Here is a 25,049-nt window from a genome sequence, read left to right as displayed (position 1 = left end):
TACTAGTTTGCAAAATAATAAAGGACCATTACGTGAAAGGTGCCACACAGATCTCTTTTATTTATAGTGCATGCACACATGAACATGTAATAAAATATAGTCCTATAATAATATAGGTCCAATAAAAATTAACTTAATGGTATGTTTGTTTTTGTGTGTTTCTCTCTTTCTTTTTCTCTTTCTTTCTTGTATTTTATTAATTTTCAAATACCAAAATTTAAATCCGTTTGAAAGCTCCATAAATGTGGGCGTGAAGTGGGAGTTGCCGCGCTTGTAACTAAGCTGGTTTGAAGACCACTGATGACGTAAGGCTGTGTAATCCACAGGTGATCTTATGTACTCATAGGCCTATAAGGCTATTGCATGCAGGGAAATAACTTCCATGGTTAAATCAAATTTTGCGAATATGCAACAGTACTTATTTCACACCTTTTTTTATATATCCCAGATTTAAGTCTTCATACTAAACATATATATATATAGGCATGTAAGGCTATTGACATCTGTGGGAAAATATTTACAAGGTTAAATCAAATTTGGCGAATAGGCTATTTATTTCACACCTTTTTATATCCCAGATTTAAGTCTTCGTGCTAAATTAAAATAATATTATGAGTAATGCCCAGAGCTAGAATTTACTGAAAGATGCGTGAATACAGTTTACGTCGTAGGGAACCTAACATTTTAGAAAAATTCATTCAGTGGTCCATTCTCATTGCATGCGTTGCCAATTTCAAAGCTAATTGTCTCATTAAGAATACGTCAGATTTTTTAGTGAGAACCTCTGATGGATACATATGTTAATGTAACGTTGTATTTTCTGCGTATAAGTGGGCATTAAATTTATCCCTTGCATAGTCTTACGCGCTGTTTGTGTTGTATGGGTTCCTTAATAGCTTTAAGTGAATTAGGTATCACGTTATATAAATGCATATAGCAAATTGACATTAAGATCCCATAGGGCTTAGACATTAACGCCTTGGCGCAGCGACATAACAAAAAAAAAACCAGCTAAAGTGCCTAGCCTAGAGACAAAGCTACAGCAAATAAAGGCTTCAAATAAACTCTCTCGAGATACAAAATCGAACATCTAACAACACCTTGACTAATAAGTGTACATCATACAAATCACTATTATTGCACCTTGTATTTTTGTACATTTATTATTAGCAGCAGAAATCAGTTTGGATAAGGGCAATGATCGTTATGTCACATTCTATCCTACGATTATTTCACAAATGTAATTCTACACACACTTGATAAGACAAGTTTGTCTTTAAATCACATTAATAAAGATTGCTGCAATTACAGCACTGTGGTAAGTGTAGCGCTGAGTGTGATGGAAAAAGTTGTTTCTGAATGGAATTAAGTTGTCATGGAGATATCCACTCTTGACTCAAATATCTCTTAAAAGACATTTCATATCATGTGCGATCATTCGTCATTCTATCTCCCGCGTTCAGCTGTTAAAATGATGCCAACATTTGGAATAAAAAATAACACTACTAAATGGGCACTCTAGGATTAAATGTGTGGGAGAGGTTTTCGAACGTACTAGAGCAATTTAAACGTGTTGATGATTGCTCTAGTGGGAACGAAGTTTTACTTTGCGCGTACTTAAAGCGGATGTGCGTACTTAAAGCGGATGCGCGTACGCGTCAGTAAGTACAGGAAACAGCGCACGCTGTGCGCACAACGCTTGATACGCGTACAAATAGTAATTTCGTTGTTAAGGCTCGGTTTACAGTAGAGCAATTTAGACGCGTGCCTAAAAGGCAATGTTACTATAATAAAACTTAGTTCACATTTAGGAAATCTAGACGCGTTAACGCAAATGCCTTACGTCAGTGCGTCTTGTCTACATCCTTCTAATGTGAACCAAGCCTACGGAACTCCATTATACTGATAATTGTTTTAATAGTAAGTTTACACTTTGTGAAAACAGTATCAAAAATAACTAGCCGCATCAAAAAATCGTACGTTACGAAATAGGCTTCCTAGGCTAAAGTTTTGCCATGTTTTCGTAACGAAATTAATATTTTAAGATATGAAAAACAAATTAAAAATCTTAATAAATATAAGAAAACTTTTGATCAGTGCTCATTAAAATTAAATGATTTTGGACGGGGTTTGTCTCATCAATAACAACTGAAATATTTTTTAGAAACTAATTACAAAAATACACATTTACGAATGCAGGTTCATGGAGTTGCGACTGTTACAAGACCTATGGGAAGTTCTCACGCTTACTTCTGATCTACCTCTGCTGACATTTGATATCAGAATCCTAATTAAAATCTATAAAACATTAAATCAACACCTGGATATTTAAACAATTACATTATTACCTTAAATTTGAGTAATGATCACTCAGTTTGCTGTGTTTCTGTTTGTCACGTCGCTTTTATTGATTTTGTGGAATAAAATCAATGAGCTATTTAACAATATTCTTTTTTCAATTTGTTTAGAGCAACACCCTAAACTTACTTCCTTAGACCTTAATAATAAACTTTCTTTCATTTGATTATATCTTTATTAACATTTATTTTTCTTTTATAGCTTGATAAAGTGATGATCTAATTAACTATTCTTGATCAGATCCATTTTCTCCACTTCTTGAAATACGTCTATGGTGAAAATTTTCATTTTCTATATGCGTTGGTGGCGCTTGCTGTACATTCCCATCAAAAGTGGTGTTTCCATTCTGTTTATTTGGAGGGTAGCCATTTGGCTGCGAGGCAAGTGAAGCCCCTTGCGATTGAATTTTGATGTTAGTACTAAAGTCTGAATCAGTTGCTCGGTATTGGTTTCCTAGCGGGTCTTCATTAAGTAGTACCGTTACCTCCTGGTTTGCCGGCTCCATGTAATGGACCTTACGGAGGGTAAATAAAACTGGCGCATAAAGGAAACTAGCCAAAGCTAAGCATATATTCATAGTGAGAAACCCTGCTCCAGCTGCAATCTGTCCAGCTAAAATAGGTCCTAGGAAATAGGCAATGCAGTAGGAAATATCAGCCAAAGCGTAAACGCTACCGTAAACTGATACGTGGCGTACGTCGACGAGGAACGCGAGCGTAGGTAGTACTGCGGTATCGACTAACGCTATCCCAAAGCATATGCCGCATAGGGGTATGATGAGAACTCCAACAGTCTTACAGAAGGGTACAATCACAATAAATATGCCGATAACAACCAGGCCCATGGCAGCGTATAACCATTGGTACTCTGGTCTCGACTGGGTTAACTTGACAATGATCACAACGCCAATTACGTGAGGTATAAATGCAGGCAACCATATTATTCCGCTTTGCCAACTTGATGCATGCATTGTATCTTCCATCCAGAGGGCTATAGTGGGTTCCAAAGAAGCCAGTGGGACATAGCTCATTGAAAGTGCCCCCGCGGCTACAAGGATATATGGATCTAGAATTAGCTTGTATATCGGTGTTCCTTTTTCCTTAGTCCAGTGACGGTTCGTAGCAGAAGGGTTTGTGATAGTTAACAACAGTGTAGCGTTGAAGAGAGCAACAAACGCCAGAATAATGAAAGGTGCTTTTTTGCCTGTAAATTCATAGAATATACCCCCAAACGGCGGGGCAACAAGGTATCCAAATGACATAAAAGCTAGAGCGATTCCCATTGCTTTACTACGCTCTTCCTCTTTTTGATATCTGTCCGCGATCATAGCTAGCCCAGATGAATACGCGAAGGCTGAGCCAATTCCTTGGAGGCTTCGAGCAAAAAACAATATACCGTATGTTTTTCCAAATGCATAAACCAATGTTGCAAGAAACATAACAAGCAGACCTATTATCATAGGAATATCGTATCCGACTCTGTCGATGAGAGTTCCAGCAAATGGGTTAACAATTAATTGAATTATTGCTTTTGATGCAAATAGGAATCCAATTTTTGCACCGCTATTATCGTCGGAGGTACCATTGGACGTTTCGCCCGATTCATCATTTCCCTTGCCGTCCCATTCACTACGTAGATAGTCGGGAATAATCGGAACAATAACAACGTAAAGCATACTGTCCAAAAGAAGAGCTATACATACGATAGCTAGAATGAGCCTTCGCTGAGTTTCTTGTTCACGAAGTCTTTCTATGAACGCTGCCAAACGGTCTCGAATACCTGAACCTACTTCGTGTATAGATTCCATCTTGTTCTTAACAAATTGGGTCGAATATTCTGTTGGATATTTCACCCCTGAAACAATAACAAAAATGAAAATTACTAAATTTTGCTAATTTTAGATGCTTTCATTAGAAATCTATGAATTTAATTACAAATGTTAATTACTAATTTAAAAATTAGAAATTCATAGATTTAGTTTTCAGACGTGAAATATCCAATACAATATGATTATAAAATCAAATCACGTGATAAATAAAGGCAAAAATAAAGTTAAAACTAAGTCAGTAAGTTGAGTAATAAAGAATAGTTGGGCTCTTGTGACGCGGCACTTATTGGTTGTCAGTACACGGGGAGACAATTGACCTTTCAGAAGTTTCAATCAAACTTAACTACTGACCAATCACAACAGAAATACGGAATTGTCTCACAAACACACATGTTGTCCCAGAAGCGTACGTGTTTACGTATGTATACGCAGCCGCTTTGTGGTACCTTAGCAACAACGTCTAAGGTATAAGGCTTAGAGGAACGGCCCATTTATTGCTCTTTCCAAATAGTGTAGGCCTCTCGGGCAAATAACCACGTTGGACATGGTACCAGTGTTTTAAAACGTCCCTTCCGAAAGCGGTGCGGATTTCAGGAATTTCACCAGGAGAGTAGCTGGAGAAGGTAAACCATGAGGGTCAAAGGGATATTTATGGATTATTGTAGTACTGTACACTTTGTTCATGCACTATTCTGCTCTCCCTAATTATAGCCCTGAGGCCAACCAAACACGCATTAGACCCCAGGCCCTACTATTTATGAACTATGCATAGTCATATTTTTGTTTTTACCTTGATACGCCTTAACATGCTGAATATACTTGTATTAGCTTAAGCGATTGCAGTGATACTGATGTATGCATATCAGTGTCGATATAAGGACTGAAGCGAGGTCGATCTATCATTAAGGCAAACATATAACTACCAAATCACTTTAAATATTAAACGGATACTCTGAACCATCAACAAAGCTTTTCTTTAAAAACATAAGCAGCAGCTGTAGCCAAGTATGATTCTTTAGATTCACTGATGACGTCATAACTATCCATAATTTTACAGCATTCGGAAATAACATTCAGCAATTATGACGTAAGTTAAAAGTCATAATATTCATAACATAACATTTTTTTTTCATACGACCTACTCTTCCACCTAATACAATTGGTTGAACATGGCAACAACTTAAGTCAACTACACAACCCTTTTAAATGGTGATAAAATGGCGTCCTTAGTCTACGATGCATCATCAATCAGTCGTTTTTAATGTTTACAGCGGCCAACTTTGTATTACTGAAACTTCAAAAAGCAGTTCGAATTAAAAGTCTGTCTTGAGTAATTTAAAACTTTCAAAAGTAGATGTATGTATTTGTAAACAAAGCATTTATAGGCCTAAATCAGGACATGATTAATGAATATGATATTTAACAGACAAGGAGGTCACAGTCTGCAAAGTACACATTGATGAAATTTCAATTTGCTCTCGAACGACAGAAGTCTTTTAAGATCTTTAGCCGTGGATTCTGAATGATAAGCAGCGTTGATGCGCCTAATGACAGTTATTCTCCACCTTAAGTTACCTTTACTTAATACTGCATGATCTCCTTGAATCGTTTGATGCCAGTCTTTCATCTTCAAAGATTAATTCTCGCCCAGTAGATTACCTCACATTTCGTTCATAATTCACTCGGCGAAAGGACCGAATTATACGATCATAGACTTAGATCTATCGAATTATTGCAATATGATTTATGTGTATTCCTTTTCAGTCATTTCTCTAGAAGATTTAGCCAACAATGGTATAAAGACCTATGACGTATAACACTTATTCAGTACATGGAACTTTAGTTCAATATATGATTCATTGCGTTATCCCTTTTTTCTCATGCGGTAGTGAACTATTCATCTTTATACAATAAATAAGGCAGATGAATCGCATACTCTTCGGTCAAACTTACATGGGATTACTTTCAAACTATAAAAACGGTTTGTAAAATGTGTGATTAATACCATACTCAGCTTCTAATTTCTTTAAAGTTCAATCCCCATCAATATCGTCTATTCTACAACGAAAACTCCTTAATCAATATTTAGAAATAGTTGCTACAAGCATGGAATGAGAGACTAAAAAAATGAAATGAATCACACAATAATAATAATAATAATAATAATAATAATGGAAATAATATTAATAATAATAGGCGCAATTAATTATTATTATTATTATTTTATTATAATAGTCAACCTTCGATTATCATATATTCTAATAATGTTAATGGAAATAATATTAATAATAATAATATATAGGCGCAATTAATTATAATTGACTTATTATTATTATTATTATTTTATCATAATAATCAACCTTCGATTATTATGTATTCTAATATTTTACACGATATATTGGCCTATGTCTGTATATATCTATATAAATTCATATAGACCTATATATTATATTTCATATGCGTATCGTAAATTTAGGTCTTATACCGGTAAGTCTATATTTATATGACATGTGTGTATCATGCCATATTATTAGATATGAACTGTAATAAAATAATGTTGCTTAAATCAAATCCAATAATTGGATTCGATTTAAACAAAATCATGTTTTAATGAAAAAGACAACATACTTAGAAATTTACCAAAATCCTCTCTGTTCTACGTTAACAATCTTCAGATATTATTATTCGCTTCTTCTTCGAGATTGCTCGTGCAAAATTTGCAGGATGTTGACAACACACACTACAGTAAATCGATTAAGACCTCAAAGTAATTTAACTCCATGTATCATGTGTGGCTATCTTGAGGATAATGGTAAAACCTGCCCTTCATTTCAGAAATTCTAACCATCGAAAAATTAGTAAAATAGATACTCAGAAAATAGTATGGTTTTTGCGTTCGGACCGCTTGATTAGGTATTGAATTTTATATATATATATGCTGGTCTACATTATAATACGTTTTATTCGTGTATGGTTAATGACAGTTTATACTTGGATTGTTTAGCAAAACATAGATAAAGTAAACAACGAAGACGTTTCATGATTTTGTAATAAACTCCATAAAAAATGCTTCTTTTTACATCCAAGTACAGCTACAGAAGTGGCTAAAGAGGTTTAGATATAAATAAATCTTCTGGATACGATAAATTACCTGCAAAGTTCCTTAAAGCTGCAGCTGATTATACTGCAGAACCTTTATGTTTTATCTCTAATTTTCCTTTACACAGTTCACGTTTCCAGCAGCATTAAAGGTAGCAAGGGTAACATCAATATATAAGAATGGGTCAAAGGCAGTTTTTTCCCAAATTACCGCCCAATTTCGGTATTACCTCTTCTTAGCAAGCTATTAGAAAACATTGTAAACAACAGATTAATGAATTTCTTTGAAAAGTTTAATTTATTTTACAAACACCAATATGGTTTCCGTGAAAAACACAGTGCAAAATTATCTTTAATTAATTCAACTAATAACTTCTGACAAATTAATAAAAGAAATTCGACCATTGGAATATTTATAGATTTTATAAAGGCTTTGACACCATTAACCACATCATTTTACTTTCTAAACTCAAGCATTATGGAGTTAGAGAAAATCTATTGCTTTGGCTTTCAGATTATATAAGTCAAAGGTCACAATTTGTATCTGTAATGGAGTCGCTCTGAAGCAGCCATTGTGATCTGTGGAGTACCGCATGGATCGTCAACACTTGGTCTAACATTATTCTTAATTTACATTATTGATTTACTGAATTCACCTAAATATTTTGATTTCCGATTATTTGCAGATGATTCAAATTTATTTCATAATTTTCCAAAAGAAGTAAGCACTATAAATCTGTCTTTAGTTAATTATCAATTTAAAAAGAATATTGATTGGTGTGATGCAAACAAGGAAACCATAAACGTAAATAAAACTAATTATATTATTTTTTCATGGAAAGGGTAAACCTATTTCTTTGCATGGATGTTTATCTGTCAAATGCCATAATATAAGTGACGTAGATGAAATGTATTTTGTTGGGGTTACCATAGACAAACACTTAACTTGGAAAGCACTCATTAAAGAAGTTTATCAATTTATTCGAAAGAAATCGGGAGTATTATTTAAACTAAGAAGCTTTGTACCACATTATATTTTAATTTCATTATATAAAGCATTTATACAACAAATTTAACATACGGTTTAGAAGTCTGGGATAATACATTTTTTACAAACTTACACCCTATTTTAATTTCCCGGAAGATGTGTATGCGTTGCATAGCATTTTCTGGGTTTAGGGAACCATCATCTCCCTTATTTGCTCAACTAGGCCTTTTAGATATTTATGAACTCCCATAAATTTAAAGTAAACTTATTTGTATTTGATTCAAATCATCTTTATTCACCATATAGTTTAAATTATTATTTTGAAACTTTAGCTCATTGTCAAAATATAAGATTTAAGTATGCAAATAATTTGTATGTAAAGAAAATGAACACAGTCACTGGCCAATTTGCAATGTCATTTGCAGGTGCAAAACTTTGGAATAACTTTTACCTTATCATTTAAAATCTATTAACTTAAAATATAAGTTCATAAAATCGGTGAGAAAGTATTATTTTTCAGGTACATAAGCAAAATATTTCAATATTGTATAATGTACGTTTTTCTTCCATATGAAAATGTAAATATATTAGTGTACGCCTTTATTTTAATGAATCACCATTATTGTTTTATATAAGTGAAATCAGACTTGATAAACTTTTACGCTATTTTTGGTTTCCTAATTTGTCTATTATCATGTTTTACCATACTTATAAAAAAGGCAAATATGAAAAAGGCAAATAAAGAAAGAGATAAAGATTTAATTTCGTTAGTTACAACTCGTGGTGGCTGATTACTTTAATGGACGCATGCTCGGCAAAGTTGGTTCACCTTATAAAACGTAATATCTTCTTTGTGTGATCGATTCTATTGTTTTTTAAGCGAGTATGTTACTTTTTATGATTATATTGTTAAACTTGGCCTCAGGTACATTCAGGGGCGGATTTGGGGGGGGGGCGGCCCGGCCCCGGCCCTCCCTTTTGGGAAGTAAAAAAAGAAAAAAGAGAGAAAGAAAAAATATGATAGCCCAGAATGCCTCAAATGTTATGTTCGGGCGTCTAGAACACACAAATATATAATATTAATGTATAATATAAAATGTATAATAGACGTACAGTAGGGTCTACTGTGGGGTTCTGACATTTTCAATCTAAGTATTATGTTTCTTAAACCTGGTCTTGATCATTTTAACATAAATGCAATAATTTTATACTATTTTAATGCATTTTCTGTTCTTTGTCTTCACTGCCTATATGTATTTTAATATAAACGCAATCATTTTATACTAGTTTAAATCTGGTTTTAATCATTTTAACATAAATGCAATAATTCTATACTATTTCAATGCATTTTCTGCTCTTCGTCGTTTATCTTCGTCCTGTGTTTTAATAATATATCTTTTTACTGTCTTTTAATGTTTTTATAGTTTATCTTACTGTTCTAACATCACTTAATTACTTATATTTATGTTTGATCGCTTAGCTTCAAAGCATATTTCTGTTATATTTATGTATAATAAACTGAATAAAATGAATTTAATTTAATTGAATTGAATTATTGATTGCATCTTCAATATTCATCTAGTATATCAAAATGTAAATGCTTGAGCACAATACATGTCCAGCACTATCAACATCAAGAATTTCAATACAATTCACTAAATTTTCGTGCTTATGTTTTTATGTTGCTTTACTCATAACATTACACACAAAACATACGCACATAATATCAACGTGGTCATGGGTTCATATTGCATTGTTATAGATATAAATTAATAAGCATTAGCATCATGTGACACCTTAAATGACGTCACGGTGAATACCATTTGTTGGTAAAACTTATGAAATACAAACACATTTCCTTTTTTGAAACCATATTTATAGAGGGTGACCCTTTTAGCGTATCCTATAAGGTAGGCTGATGTTCACGGGTCCTCTTCAATAAAAGAAATAATGTGATGCTTTTATCTGCGAATCTCTTTATGAGGCTAGGGAGTGGATTGAGGAAAAAGTCTGCTGTCGCAGGAATTGAACACAAGACCCTGAGATTAGATGGCAAGCATCTTAACCACTAAGCTATTTAACTTCACTTCATTCAATTTCTATAATAATACCTAAATGTATAATTTGAGAATATATAGATGATAATTATGCAAAATATCTGGAAACACCAATAACAATAAATAGACTAAGCCTGAGCAACCGGCTAGTTAATAAGCACGTAACGAATTAAAAACTCAATATAGACTTGCATTACATATTAGCTAAGTAATACATTTATGTAATTAATGAACCTGAAATCTGTAAGTTAAAATATTTACTATAAATCTTTTCATTTATACACTAATGAAAGCTGAAATTAAAGAATACATACCGGGATATATACATCATATAAAATTATTATATAGGTCTATTATACTGTATATATAGGCCTATTATATATACATGTATATATATAATATATATATATATATATCAAAATAGAATATTATATATTATTAATAATTTATTGATTGATTGATTGGTTGTGCTCCTCTGCAGGGTTTATTTATTTTTTGTACGTATGTCTTGCTTAATAATTATAAAATAAATTTCTTTTATTTTATATTTTAGTAAAATTAAATTTTCTCTATGGTTTTACTTGTAAATCTTCTAAATCCGTGTTACTGAAGTCAGGAAGATAACTCAACAAGAACAGGGAACAAGATTAATATACTATCAAGATAGAATATATTACTTGTCGCTATTCCACGTATATTAGATCATTCGTTATGTTGGCCAAATGTCGGAATCTATTCGTTCTTCGTATAGTTTGTTGCTATGAAATCTATCATTTGTCCTGAGGTAGGTAGAATTGCTCGTGCTCATGCCAATTGTGAAAATTCGAAATGCTAAATGGACAGATTTAATAATTGCTCTTAGCCTCAAGGAAAGTGTTTAAATTAATCGATAACTACAAAGTTGAGACATCAAGTGATCAAGATTACCGACAACCGTTCTGATACTTGGCAACCATAATGTCGGGTTTAGGATGGATACATACATATATACTTATTGTGAGCTGTCGTGACAAAATGAGTCTTGTGGTACCAACAATGAAAAACGAGTTATTGGAATATTCAGATAGATGATTATATTCTTTATTTTGGTCTTTGAATCAGGTTCCAGGCTGAGTACAACAAAGTAAGATCACATTCACATTCAGATGTCTCAAACATGCTTTATAGAAAATCGCCTCTGAAGATAAACAATTGATAAATGTTGTATTAGTTTTGCTATAAATTCTGAAAAACAGCTTAACCGACAACCGTTCTGATACTTGACAACCATAATGTCGGGTTTAGGATAGATACATTCATATATACTTATTGTGAGCTGTCGTGACAAAATGAGTCTTGTGGTACCAACAATGAAAAACGAGTTATTGGAATATTCAGATAGATGATTATATTCTTTATTTTGGTCTTTGAATCAGGTTCCAGGCTGAGTACAACAAAGTAAGATCACAATCAGATTCTAATGTCTGAAACATACTTTAGAGAAAATCGCCTCTGAAGATAAACAATTGATAAATGTTGTATTAGTTTTGCTATAAATTCTGAAAAACAGCTTTACAAAATGTGCCTCAAACACAACATTTTTACCTTAGGTAACTCAACTCAGTAACCATTAAATATATATTTAAACTTATCAGAAACATTGAATCCCAATTTTTGTCTAAAATATCACTTTAGATATATTTTCTTAAATATAGGGCTATCAAATTGACCTAACGTATAAGATTCATTTTGTCATGACACCTNNNNACTAGTGTAAAACCACCAATACAAAATAATTTATAATATGGATAAACATGCTTATAATAGTATTCTTGTGCATGATAACTATGATTTACAAGAGGTCAAATGTCAAACAGGTGTGTATATATCGATATCCAGGATCCAGTTCATTAACTTGCACAATAAATAATGCTTCAATTAAAGTAATACACCATAACATTTACACTGAGTATGTTTGCCTAGTTTCTCAAAGAATCATTTCTAAATTTTAGTTATACAATAAATCTCGTAATTAATAAATAGCATCAGAAGCTGTCTTCGAGAGTACTGCAACCATTTATCTTTCCATTGTTCAGACTGCTTATCTCGGCTAAAAAACTAGGCCTACTTTTATTCTATAAATTATGTTCATATATTTTTATTAAAACACTATGTTAATGTACAGTATGGAGTCAACGCCAAGCCATGCTGGATTTGTTATTCACTAAAGTCTGTTAAATTCTATGGTGAATGCAGACAGCCATATACTATGGTTATCATGAAAAAAAAAACACGTAATCAGATAATTGAAAAAAAAATCAATATAAAGACCTACAGCTTCTCTGTTGACAAGCATTTTACTAATTGGTTATTGTTACAGACTATAACGAATTTGAAAGGAATATCAGCTATTATTCTACTCTAAAGGTCGGTGGAAGCAAAACACAAAGCACTTTGTTTCTTTTCAAATATTTTTACAGAAAACATTCCTCTCCGGACGTCAACGTTTATATCGAACAACAAGGAAACGTTTTGTTTATAAGAGGATGTGTACGGAGGTATTACTCCAATACTTTTTGTTTTTTTTGTTTTTGATTCTTACAAACGTATTATTTACGACGCATTTATATAGCCTCATATTCGTATTTATTAGTGCATTAGATTTCTGATGAAAATAAGGATAACACAGTATAACGATATAATTCGTTGTTTCAATGTTAATTTGCACTAACGAGTAACTGGACAAGAAAATCGAAGATGCCAACGAAAAGAAAATCAATTTTGACTACATCAAGAATTTTCATTTACGATATCAAAATACTTAAAAGTTTTCTAAATATAAACTTAGGTTCAAGTTCAGGTTTTTGTACTGTGACGTAGGCCTAAACATTTACATGAATACAATACAAATTCTATCAGCATTACTCCTAATAGTTAGAGCTCTTGAATGTTCTTTTTCGATAAATAATTTGTTTTTAGTGTTTTTTTGTTTTGTTTTTCTTTTTTTTTTTGTTTTTTTGCAACCTAACATTCGAACATTTGTTAGCAAAGGTAAAATAAAAAGTCCTCCGAAACATATGAATAAGAGGGCGCAATTTAGGAATTTGTTTACCAACTCACTAGGCCTTGTAGTATAAAAGGGGTATAATACTAAATACTACATAAGTGGGGGACCTACGAAATATACACCTTAACATAACTTCAAGATAATGTTCGGAGACTTTATTATGACCCAAAATCTGAACGCTTAACCCATCATGCCTGGTTTAACTTCATTCCTGGTTTAATTGTACGCCTGGTGTTATAAAAAATCTGAACTGTTTGATTTTGAAAAACTGTTTTATTTATAATTGGTGTTATTATAAATTAATAATAATTTATTTAAAAATCCTTTGACGCCAGTGAATCACATAGTTTTCTAACCATACTCTGTGGAAATGTTTTTTTTTTAAAATTCAATTCAATTCAAATATATTTGAGCATAATTCAACACATTACAAATAACAAAACAATGAACAATAAAGAGATAATTTTATAATTTAATTTCGCTAAAGGATCTGCAATCTTCCTAAATCAAGAATTTACAAAAATGAATTGCTAAATTTGTATATCTTGATATTATTCGCATTAAAAGACGGGCAATAGTTATGCACCTACTATTAAGACGGCGACAATAAAGTGAAGCACATAGATATGGCATTGTCCGAGTACATTTTGTTACATATAGTACAATATAAACGTCATTTTTAGATACACCAGTGATTCTACATTACTTTAATTTCACGTGTAATTAATACAAAGGAACCTAACCTTTTATGACCTACCAAAAGTGTCTTTTATTGATAATGTAATAGTTGTGGTCGGCTTAGGAGGATTCTCTCACCCAATTTCAACGTTGTCGCGTGCACTTACTAAACGCGTTTACGCACTTAGGAGTCGCAATAAAAGAATGCCAGACAATCACATCTTATGACACTTAATGCATGAAAGGGTAAAAAATCACATTCGAAGAAGCTGAGTTTCACAAACAAAAAAATAATTAAATTGTTATAGAAGGAAGTCACGTGAGCATTGCAGCACTTGTCGCAGATAAAGGTGGCAGTGATAAAATGTCGGTTAAATCTGAAACAAGGAGGAAATCGCCAGAACAAATGGCACCAAACACTTACACGCTTTTGGAACGAAATCAAAACAAATCTCAAATGTATATAAAAAATTACTCTGACGTATGACGTCATAATAGCTAAACCGATAAAAGGATATACGGTGGCAGCTAAACGAGCGTTCACCTGAATGCAAATGAGTTATTTCCGCTTAGGTATCAATGGGGAACATTATTCATTTTTACAACATCTTATGATTGACGCTCGTTAATTCAGACACGGGACCTGTTGTTGTGGAATACGGAGTGGTGGTAGTGATGATGAGGAGGAAGATGAGGATGATCATGACGATGATGTACAACATCATTATGGTGACAAATGTGATAATGATGAGTGTAATGATGAAGAAGGTGTTGATGAGGAGGAGGAGGAGGAGAGGTGGAGATGATGATGCCAACGAACAAATAGGACTATTGTGATGTTGTTGATGATGATGACAATGATGGTAAGGAGGAATGACGGTGGTGATCATGTTGATGACGAATATGTTGATGACAATAAAAATGGTGAGAATGATGATGTTGATAACAATGGGGAAAAAGATGACGATGATGATAAATACGGTGATGATGACAACGATGATGATGATAATGATAATTATGATAATGAAGAGGAGGATCGAGAAAGATTATTACCGGTATTATTATTATGAATATTGTTATTATTATTATTATTATTATTATTATTATTATTAGGGCTACATGATAAAAGTTCTTACTTGTTTTGTATGCCTTTTTCCCATTCCTTTTGACTTGATCATTTTATTTACCGTAATTGTTATATTAGAATCATCCATATATTGTAATTTTTTGTTGCTGGAATTGGAAATAAAGTATTGATTGATTGACTGATTGATTGATGAGGAGAAGGGTAATGGTAATTATTAATACTAATAATAATAATAATTGTTATTAATATTATTATTATTATTATTATTATTATTATTATTATATTATTATAATTATCCTAATAGTAGGTCTATCGTGAATGCACACCTAGTCATCAGGTTATCGCTTCTGACATCATCACTGCCTCGCGTGGCTTGATTACGTCTCTGATTCGATCCTTAATGTCACACTCTTATAATCATAAGTTGAAGTGAGTTTGAGAGGCTTCTCAGTAATTCGTTTTAAGAAAATAAGATGACATTTATTAGATTAAATCACCATCGTAATGGTAGACTTTGTATATCGACACCTTCTCTAGCAAATCTGTCAATCGTCTTCACATGAGATCAAGTAAATGAATGAATATTTTTTAAAAAAATCATGCGTCTACACGATCTGAACTTTTCAAGTCCAGAAAAAAAATAGTACATGGCAGTTGCTATACAATAGGTAAAGCATTGAGATTTGGAAGGCTTAAGAAGAATCAATATAAGAATTATTATAGCGCTTTCGTGATGATTTTTTGGCATTTAGATGGATAGTGGCCGGTGTTTACGGTGAAATCACTGCGATTATGTCAACACTACAACCGACAAATCGTACGCAGATCATTGTCAGAACATTGATTTTAACTCAACTCGAGTTGGTCTGTGATCTCTCACTGACAAAACATTTCATACAACCTGTAGGCAGTAATATATATATACATTATTGACTAGCCTTAACCCTTTTCAGATATATAAAGAAAAGAGGGTGTAAATGTGAGACAGTTATGTGCAAATTTAATACATTAATTTTCAATGCGGCTTAAAAAATCATAAGGCAAAGGTTGGTGGAGAGATGTGTATGATACATCTAATGAAAGTTGTATAGATGTACAGAACAATTAAACTCGTCTTTTATTCGAGACGGGTAATTACTGGATTGAACGGAGATTTTGTATCGGCTTAGCCCTGAGAGTTTGTAGGCGATTTATATGTCGAGTTGAAAAATCGACGATTTTCGTTCTCGATTGAACATCACAGAAACAGAACTAGTAGATATATAATCATAATATATAGTTCAGCCGAATTTACCCTGAAATTGAGAGGCAGCTCACCGTGTCGAATGTCACAGGGTAGCATTCAGACTAGTGATCACTGCCATGACTTTCAGACTCATGTAAATAGCAGATTTACAGTATAACTGAGTCTATTATGAAATTTCTTGAGTAGTAAGTTGCGTTGCATTACATTATTCAATACTATAGGGCAAGCACTGTGGTGTGTGTACCCATGCTAACAGGTGAATACTTCCAGTCCTTACAAATTGACATATTAAAAGTTCCTGGCAGCCTATATTTAGTCCGTCACCTGACCATTTTTCAAATTATTTATCTATAGTTTGACAGTGTATTTAGGTTGTAAAATACAAGTAGGCCTATATCTTATTATGAGCACTCTATTCTGCAATATCTAGCCTATCATGATAATTAATAATGTGGGCCAATGTTTCGGCCATGATAATATCAAGTGTTGTTGAGTACGTGCGCTCGCATATAGAAAGTTTTTCTGACGTCATTGTCTGCATTCAATTGATAGGTACGCCGGTCGTCGTACTCCCCATTCGATATGTACCGTGATGTTGGTCCACACGTCTATTGTGATTATTATCATGCTAGTTACAACTAATTATCTAGTTTTCATGTAGTTTAAATTTTATTGTTCCAAGCCAGTAACAGTATAGGCTAACACGAATGGTATTTTCATATTAAGTTCCGGCGCATACTGCGTTGGCGCCCGACGCAAATTTGTGAAATGCGACGCGACGACGCGTCGCGTGACGGATCGTTCAACGATCCACTCAGTGTACCACCGACGGTCAGCGAACTGGCATTGCGTCGGTCAAGCTCTTACACGTTTCTAGTCCGGATGACCCACGACTAGAGAAACAGACGCGTGTTAGATGCGATTAGGCCTATGTAGCAAACCTTTCTATTGTAAAATGGTTGAATAGGAGATGTGATGTGATGATGTTATTTCTATACATAGCTTTGAGCATAATCGGTATGCCGATTGATTCCCAATATGAGCGTAGAAGATGAAAGCAACTAATGAAATTATGGATTTAGTCAGGGGAAAGAGACGTGGCGTAAAGATAACTGGGTGTTCGGTTGACCACCAAAGTGAATAATGTCCGCTTAGAATTGTGAAGCAAAATTGGTTTTCAACTGAAATACGGCTTAACTAAACCTTGAGATGCATTTGAAAGCCAAAAATAACTCAATTGAAGAGTAATTTGAGGTTGGGCGTCTACACTGCGTTTGGCGTGCTTGGCCGCTGGGTGTTTGTAACCATCTATAAGATTTTATCACATACGAAAAAAATATGGTTAGGGGAATGCTTACATATTGAGATTATACAGTTTGAATGAATACAATTTCTGTTGTAATAATGTTGACACTCTGTTAAACACTAATAATTATTATTCTATTAATATTATTGTTATTATTTAATCAATAAATCGATGGAATTTATATTTATATTACTATTGTTATTATTATTATTATTATTATTATTATTATTATTATTATTATTATTATCATCATCATCATCATCATTGTTATTTTTATTTATTATAATAATTACAATATATTATATCAAAGTATTTTCATGTTTTATGGAATTTGTCTTATTATTATTATTATTGTTATTTCTGCCAATTATTATAATAATAAAATTATATCGAAGTATTTCCATGTTGTTGTTATAGGCCTAGTATATTTTTATCAGTCCTGTTGCTATTAATAATAAGCCTATTATGCCTATAATTGTATTAATTATTAGATCGATTACTTTTAATAATTATTTTTTCTGCTAATTTTAGATTTTATTACCTACATGTCAATTTTTCCAACAACCATATCTCAATCTTTGAGGTTGGGCGTCTACACTGCGTTTGGCGTGCTTGGCCGCTGGGTGTTTGTAACCATCTATAAGATTTTATCACAAAAACCATATCTCTTATGTGCTAATTTCTAGCGACTATTGTAGGATTTTCTTTCATACAACTTGGAGATGGAATTTGAAACAGTTTTGGGAGATATCAGTATTCTATGATCTTATCTATGCTGATACATTTGCTATAAGGATTACCGTAAATTCCTTCGAAACGGTCCAGGTAACGCAGTTATATTCATAACATTCATTGGTAATTCGAAAGTGAAATAATGCTTTATATTTGTTGATACATTTACTGTGTTATATTATAACCTTAGATTTATACTGAAATTGTTATTTCATTTCGAATAAAATTCTATATGCAAATAATATGACTAATGCATTGATGTTGTACACGAGAATGTCTTTCAACGATACAAATCAGATGAAACATTGCTTGTATCGTCTTGTATCTCAATTACAATTTAAGTGGACTATTGTTCGTTTGGAATTGATTTTCATAAATAGCTAACCATTACAAAGTACAAAATATCGCTTTAGATTCTACAGCCATCATAGGAAAAGAATAGGGATAAAATTAGCTGCTGGATCGAACACGTGCAAGCAATGTGCTAAGTATTACACTAAAACTGGACCGTTTTTGTCGAACACTATTAGGCCTATATCAAAATAGCGTCCATCTTAGGAAGTAAGTATTGAGAAAACTAGAGAGCGAAGTTTTATGTTGTGAAAAATGTTGCTGAGAAATTAATGGCGTACTCACACTCTCAGTCTTAGTTGGTTTGTGTTCTGTAAGCAGAATACAGTAATTCTGATGTTTAACTAGATGAGAATCAAATTACTTAGTTCGCCGTTCCTTTACATCAGACAAAAGTGATCAAATTTGATGCAAATAGGCCTAATTTCATTTTACTTTGATTGCGAGTAATTACATTGAACGAATAATTCAATGGTCTTGCTTACTTCACTCGAATGAACGAGTAAATAAATAGCAATAATTATTGATAATTAGTAATAATTTGTATTGATTTGTATTTGGTAAAAATGTTGGTTATTGTTACTAAACAATGATATATTGATGATGACGTTGGTTGGTAATGTTCGATGTTATAATATTGGCATAGGAATAAACAGTAACGTTTCTAGCTCAATTTTAGAAGAAATTTGCGAATAAAAGTGAGTTATAACTAGGCCTAAATTTAAACAATAATGTGCAGATCATAGCCTATCAAAATATCCCTAATCCCCCTTTTTGTTGAGATATAATATGCAATGATTAGAATGATTATAATCACGTAACATTACTGTCCTAGACACCTGTGAGACATCATTAATTTTTTAGTGTTTTAATAAAAATTCATTTCCTAAGAGGCCTCATAATCAGACTTTTATTATGTAGCATCGTAACATTCGCAAGTGTTTGTAAAAAAAATCTTTAAATGTTGTTGATGTTGGGTTCGAATCCCAAAGGGAACACTACATTTATCTTCTTATAAATACATAACAATAATCAATACGAAATTATTTCTCGTTTTGGAATATGTTGAATAGGGGTCGAGTCAAATATCTGTGCAGAAATTGCATTGCATTCCAATTGTAAATTTCAGTGGCCTTGTCGAATATTCATTAATTGAACTATGTTATATTATACATCTTCAAAAATCAGAATATTATTGGTTATTTTTTCTGTTTCTTCAACTCGACCATAATTAGATTACTCGACTCCCTGGGGCCCTACAATGAAGTTAAGACTCAAGTTACACAAGTACGAATTACTAATTATGTAAGTGAACATTGCCAAATAGTAAAAAAAATGTTCTGTCTAATCATCTTGTTCTAGATAAGATATTCTTTCAATTAAAACATTTACATATTTTATCATAAACTAATGCAACCCAGTTGTTTCCAATAGCATATATGATTCTTATAAAATCCAAAATCACCGCATTACTAATTTATTGAGTATCTAATGCATAATTTTAGGATAAATGAAACAAAAAAAAGTACAAATACATATCATTTGCACTTTGTACAAAAGCATTTAATCTGAACGAAATACGACCAAAGAGAACATTATCTAACACACACGGTATTGGTTGTCAACGTGAGAAAGTAAACCGATTTCTCTAGTAATACACTTAACATTCGCCAAGAAACTTAAGTCTTCGTCGCTAAACACTATACGGGAATTTATGACATTCATCTGTAAAATAAACCATGATAGCCTAATTAATATGAATACCGTAGGCGCTTTAAATTATGATAAAAACGTAAATAAATAAAAAATAATAATAAGCAATATAAAAATGATGAATACTATTTAAAGGAAAAACAATTTGTCCCCATAATAGCCTAAAGTGATTTTGTTTAGAGTGGTTGTCGTGAAGAAATTTATCAAATTCAACATTCATCAGACGAATAGATAAGAATGTCAATTGAATCTTAGTTATTACTCGCCAATATATCATGTTTAGTTTCATTTTGTAAATGACTTTGATTTCATGCAAAAAATAAATCCGAAATATGAAATTTGAAATTATAGTTTCTGCTGAAACGACTATCCTAACGAGTTATGACAACGTTGCCCGCAAGCCTATACATTATTACGATAAATTCGATAGTGTTTCGATATAGGAAGGTTTCACACACATCTTTACAAACACGATTACGTCATAATTTCTTCGATTTTTTGAGCCTATCCCCATTCATGTTTGTGGCATGCGCAGCGTATCTGCGTTTCACAAAAATCATCTATCATTTTGTAAGTAGAAAAACCATGGAAAAACAAGTACCATTCTCAACTTATTTACCAACTCAATTCAACGTTCCATCGAAGGTTTTCTCTCTTACAGTTGTCATAAAAATAAAGCTGCTTTATCAAATCCATAAAACAAAAATTACAAGAATGGACAGGACTTTAAACAGGAAAATTCAGAATTTAAAAACCTTTTTTCATGCTAAACGCTTAGGACTAAAGGGCCTAGGTAGCCTTGTCTGTAATTTGCAAAGAGCATTTTCGTAGGCGCAAATGAGGACTCTAAAATATTCAAACTTTCCCAATTATAGCAAAGAATTTTAAAGAAGACATAACTGATTTACATCCCTGTGCTATACCTTTAAATAATACTGATGTCTAAATTTATTATTACACATATTATTCAGTTCTATAATATTGTTTGCTAATGTTTTGAATCTCTTATTCAACGTATGCAACTTGGGAGCATAAGCAAATGCAGTCTAGTTAACTCATCTTGGAATCCAATCATCGATGAAATTTGATGTCTCAATATTGTACGGGACTTAAATGACCCCCGTGAGAATTGAGACTGCGCAGTCCGTTTCACGCGTAGCGTTGTGAAAAACTGAAACCACAAATATAATCAGATCAAAGATCGTGTTAGAAGTCAATGAGTACATTTTGTCTTTAAATCATGGATGTCGTCGTGCTTTGTTATATAAGATTAAGATATGCTGTTTTTCACTGACGACATTATTGGAGGTTTACACTATCTAATAAGAGGACGAATAAAGACGGTACATTAAAGCAGGCCGTATTAGTTACGTGTAGCGGTTACTAATAGGCATTTTGAGCAAGATACGAAAACGATGACGAATACGGTTATATCATAACATTTTTAGACAACCCTTCCCCTTCAGTTGCATATCTGTCACAACGCAGGACCAAGCTCGTACTACGTATTGTCAAGAATGTTTTAGCCGCGAATGACGATAATGATCGTTATCGTTTTCGTAAGGCTGCGAAATATTTCTAATATCAATATTATTCTATGCCCTAATTCGTTTACTAAACACTTGTATTGTTAAAAGTTTATTTCCAACTTTGTGTGAGTATGTTTGTCATGTGAAAAGGATTGTCACCTACTAGTAAAACAGTGATATATTCGCTATTGACAATCCTTGGTGCATGTGTTGTGTGTCTAAATAAATAAATAAATAAATTTAAGTATTTAATCACATTCATAATTAAAGTTAGGATAAAAAAATATCCTTAGGTTATAATATTAACAATACTCATTATATCATATATCATTAAATAAATAAATAAATAAAAATAATAATAGTCCTGATGGCCCTAATAATAATAATAATAATAATAATCTTCATTATTATTATTATTATTATTATTATTATTATTATTATTATTTATTATTCATTATATAAGAACTACATTGTATGTTGTGTTTCATACAAATAGAATAAATTACTTCTTTAGCAATATATCAGTGTTTCTAATTTGATTGATTATCTAGGTCATTACGTTTGTATAAATTGAGCATTTCCTATACAAATGTAAATAAATCCAATAGAAGAAATAAGTGTATTCATTTAGTTCTTCCGCCTGGGATTGTTCACGTGTTATTAATTCAAACATTGTTAGCGTTTGCGTTCTTGTTCCTCTAATTAGTCTCTAAGTATTTCACAAGAGAAGACATAATAATACACAAACCACCTTAGGTTATATTCTATGTTTATTCAGCTCTCAAAACGTACCGCATACTGGCAGCTTTGGCGAAAAGAATCAATAAACGACATTGAGGACGAGACGTCCACGGAATGGCAGAATCCCTAGAGGGAAGCCGACTCATACTTAGGTTGTAAGGAGAAGTTCAAATCAATTTGCGATGTAGCAGAACAACCCGTGGATATTATCGCATCGATATGCAAGATCAGTCCGTAATATATATCGTAAATACAGGAAGGGTCCATTGAACAAAAAAAGATACAAATATGGAAATTTAAAAAAAATAAATAAAACTAATGTACCATGTTTGATTATAACGGGAGGGGAATGAAGCCTAACACAGTCGTGCTCTATTTTATAAAATATCACGTACGGTACATACTTTGAAAATCAGGATTATCCAATACTGTACTCTATGATTTATATTATGATTTTAGTAATTTGTTAATTTTTGTGAACTCCAATGACTTATCTCACTCAGACAGGATTAGCAATGATCCTATAGAGAATGAATATGGAAAGTGTGTTTAAAACAATATATGACAAAATCAAGTAACCGTCGCTATTATATCAAATACCGGTGCCGGTCAGTGACAGCTTTTTCTGTATTAAATTAGGCCTATACGGTAATGATCGACTTTTGTGGGTTTTACACAATAAAATACTTCTTCCTTTTTTTGTAATTACTACGTTACTCTTGCGACAACTGTCATCCACCTCAAATATAATAGCTTTGGTCAATTACCAAACCAACAAACAAACTATATCCACGATTTAACTAAAGCAATTTTCGGAAACTGAGACGAAAATTAATTATTGAGCCTTGTAAAATTGATGAATTGAGTTCCTTATGTCAATATTCTGTTATGGAGCTTAGCTATCTTCCACACTTAAATTGATTCGCGATGTTCTGATTAAAATTATGTCAAGGAAGAAGTTTGACAACACTTTGCCTGATAAAGACTGGCAGGGCAGGCTAGGCTGTCAGGCACAATGCCCTGGATTGCTATTTTTATGCTTATTTTAGCTAAGGGCTTATTGCCAGTGACGTCACTAATGAATTGATCATCGATAATTGGGAGTTAATGCTCAAATAACCAATACTCATCAATTATGCAAATTAGTTTTATTATTTTCTGCGAGCGTTGGAAAATCGATGCTGCTTTCAAGACAAACAAGATTGCATTCATAATCTATCAGCTACACAATATTTCACTCGCTATAAGTTTTTGTTACACAACATTGGAAAATGTAATACAATATGTAAATCAACAAATTCATATAATTTGCAAAAATTAAAAAAGGATTACTTTTGAAATTAATGATGATTTCTAAAACCACTTAGCATCACGTTCGCATGAAGCGATCTTCTCTCTGAATGGTGCCATATTACGACATGAAATTATAAGCGAAACAAATTGCCTTATCATTAACCGTGTTGATAGGAAGTTAACTAAAAGTTTTTTTGTAACTTTACTCCTTTCGCGATGGTTTCAGATTAGCTCGATGGCGATAAGTGACTTAAGCCTTTATCTAGCTATAATTGAGTGGTTCACGTCGAACTTTTATCTAGTTAAGTGGATCTATAACTAGATAAAATGTTGACGTGAACCAGGCTTAAGAGAAATTTTCTGACGTTGGTGGTGATTATTTTCACCCTTTTAGCTTGACTGTCAGTACCGCACGTTTATGATCAAAGGACACAGCAGGGGCTATTAGAAAAGAACAACAGCGAACAATAGGTACCTAATATGATGAGCACGCCTTAGTAGTTCGAGATCATTCCATGAAATTTCACTATTCCCTGATGGAATTTATTTGGTATTTCTCTGTTTATGCGGACAATTTATTACAAGCATATATTTTTTCTCATGAGAAATAACCGTCAATGATATGTGGTGTATCATTGTTGATCTATCTGGTGCAGTTCATTTCATTTAATTAAGTATTTCTTGCTGTTAATTTGCCTTTTTATTTTTATTATTATAAAGTAAAGGAGGTATATGTACTGTATGTGCGTATGTACACCCCCAGGGGGGTTCGTTGGGTTCGAACGAACCCCTCCTTTTCATGAAGTGCCCTTTCAACAAGGCTAGCTAGCCTACACTATAGGCCTAGCCTAGAGTCTATCATCATTAAAGGTCCTACTTTAATACCCGATTGTTAGGCCTACCAGCTAGTAACATAAAAAAAAATTCAGGCCCCGAAACCTTGACTCGGAAATACCGGGATGGTGTCCGGCGGGGGATAGTTTCACCTGTGTATATA

The 25,049-nt window shown here is 32.7% G+C and overlaps 2 protein-coding genes across 2 annotated transcripts in view; both read right to left on the bottom strand.

Moving 5' to 3' along the window:
• The window catches only part of LOC117109905 (choline O-acetyltransferase-like), a 67,925-nt gene that overhangs the window by 38,359 nt on the left and 4,517 nt on the right, over positions 1 to 25,049 (bottom strand). The window lies entirely within an intron of this gene.
• LOC117109874 (probable vesicular acetylcholine transporter-B) lies at positions 2,585 to 4,165 on the bottom strand. Its single transcript, XM_033252322.1, has one exon. It carries the CDS (start codon positions 4,163 to 4,165, stop codon positions 2,585 to 2,587), a length of 1,581 nt encoding a protein of 526 aa, XP_033108213.1.

The sequence above is a fragment of the Anneissia japonica genome, unplaced genomic scaffold (genome assembly GCF_011630105.1).
Source record: "Anneissia japonica isolate Jap-2015-1 unplaced genomic scaffold, ASM1163010v1 scaffold585_len4108843_cov191, whole genome shotgun sequence".
NCBI lineage: Eukaryota > Metazoa > Echinodermata > Crinoidea > Comatulida > Comatulidae > Anneissia > Anneissia japonica.
Note: the sequence above shows the minus strand (reverse complement) of the source record. Positions and strands in the feature narration are given on the sequence as shown.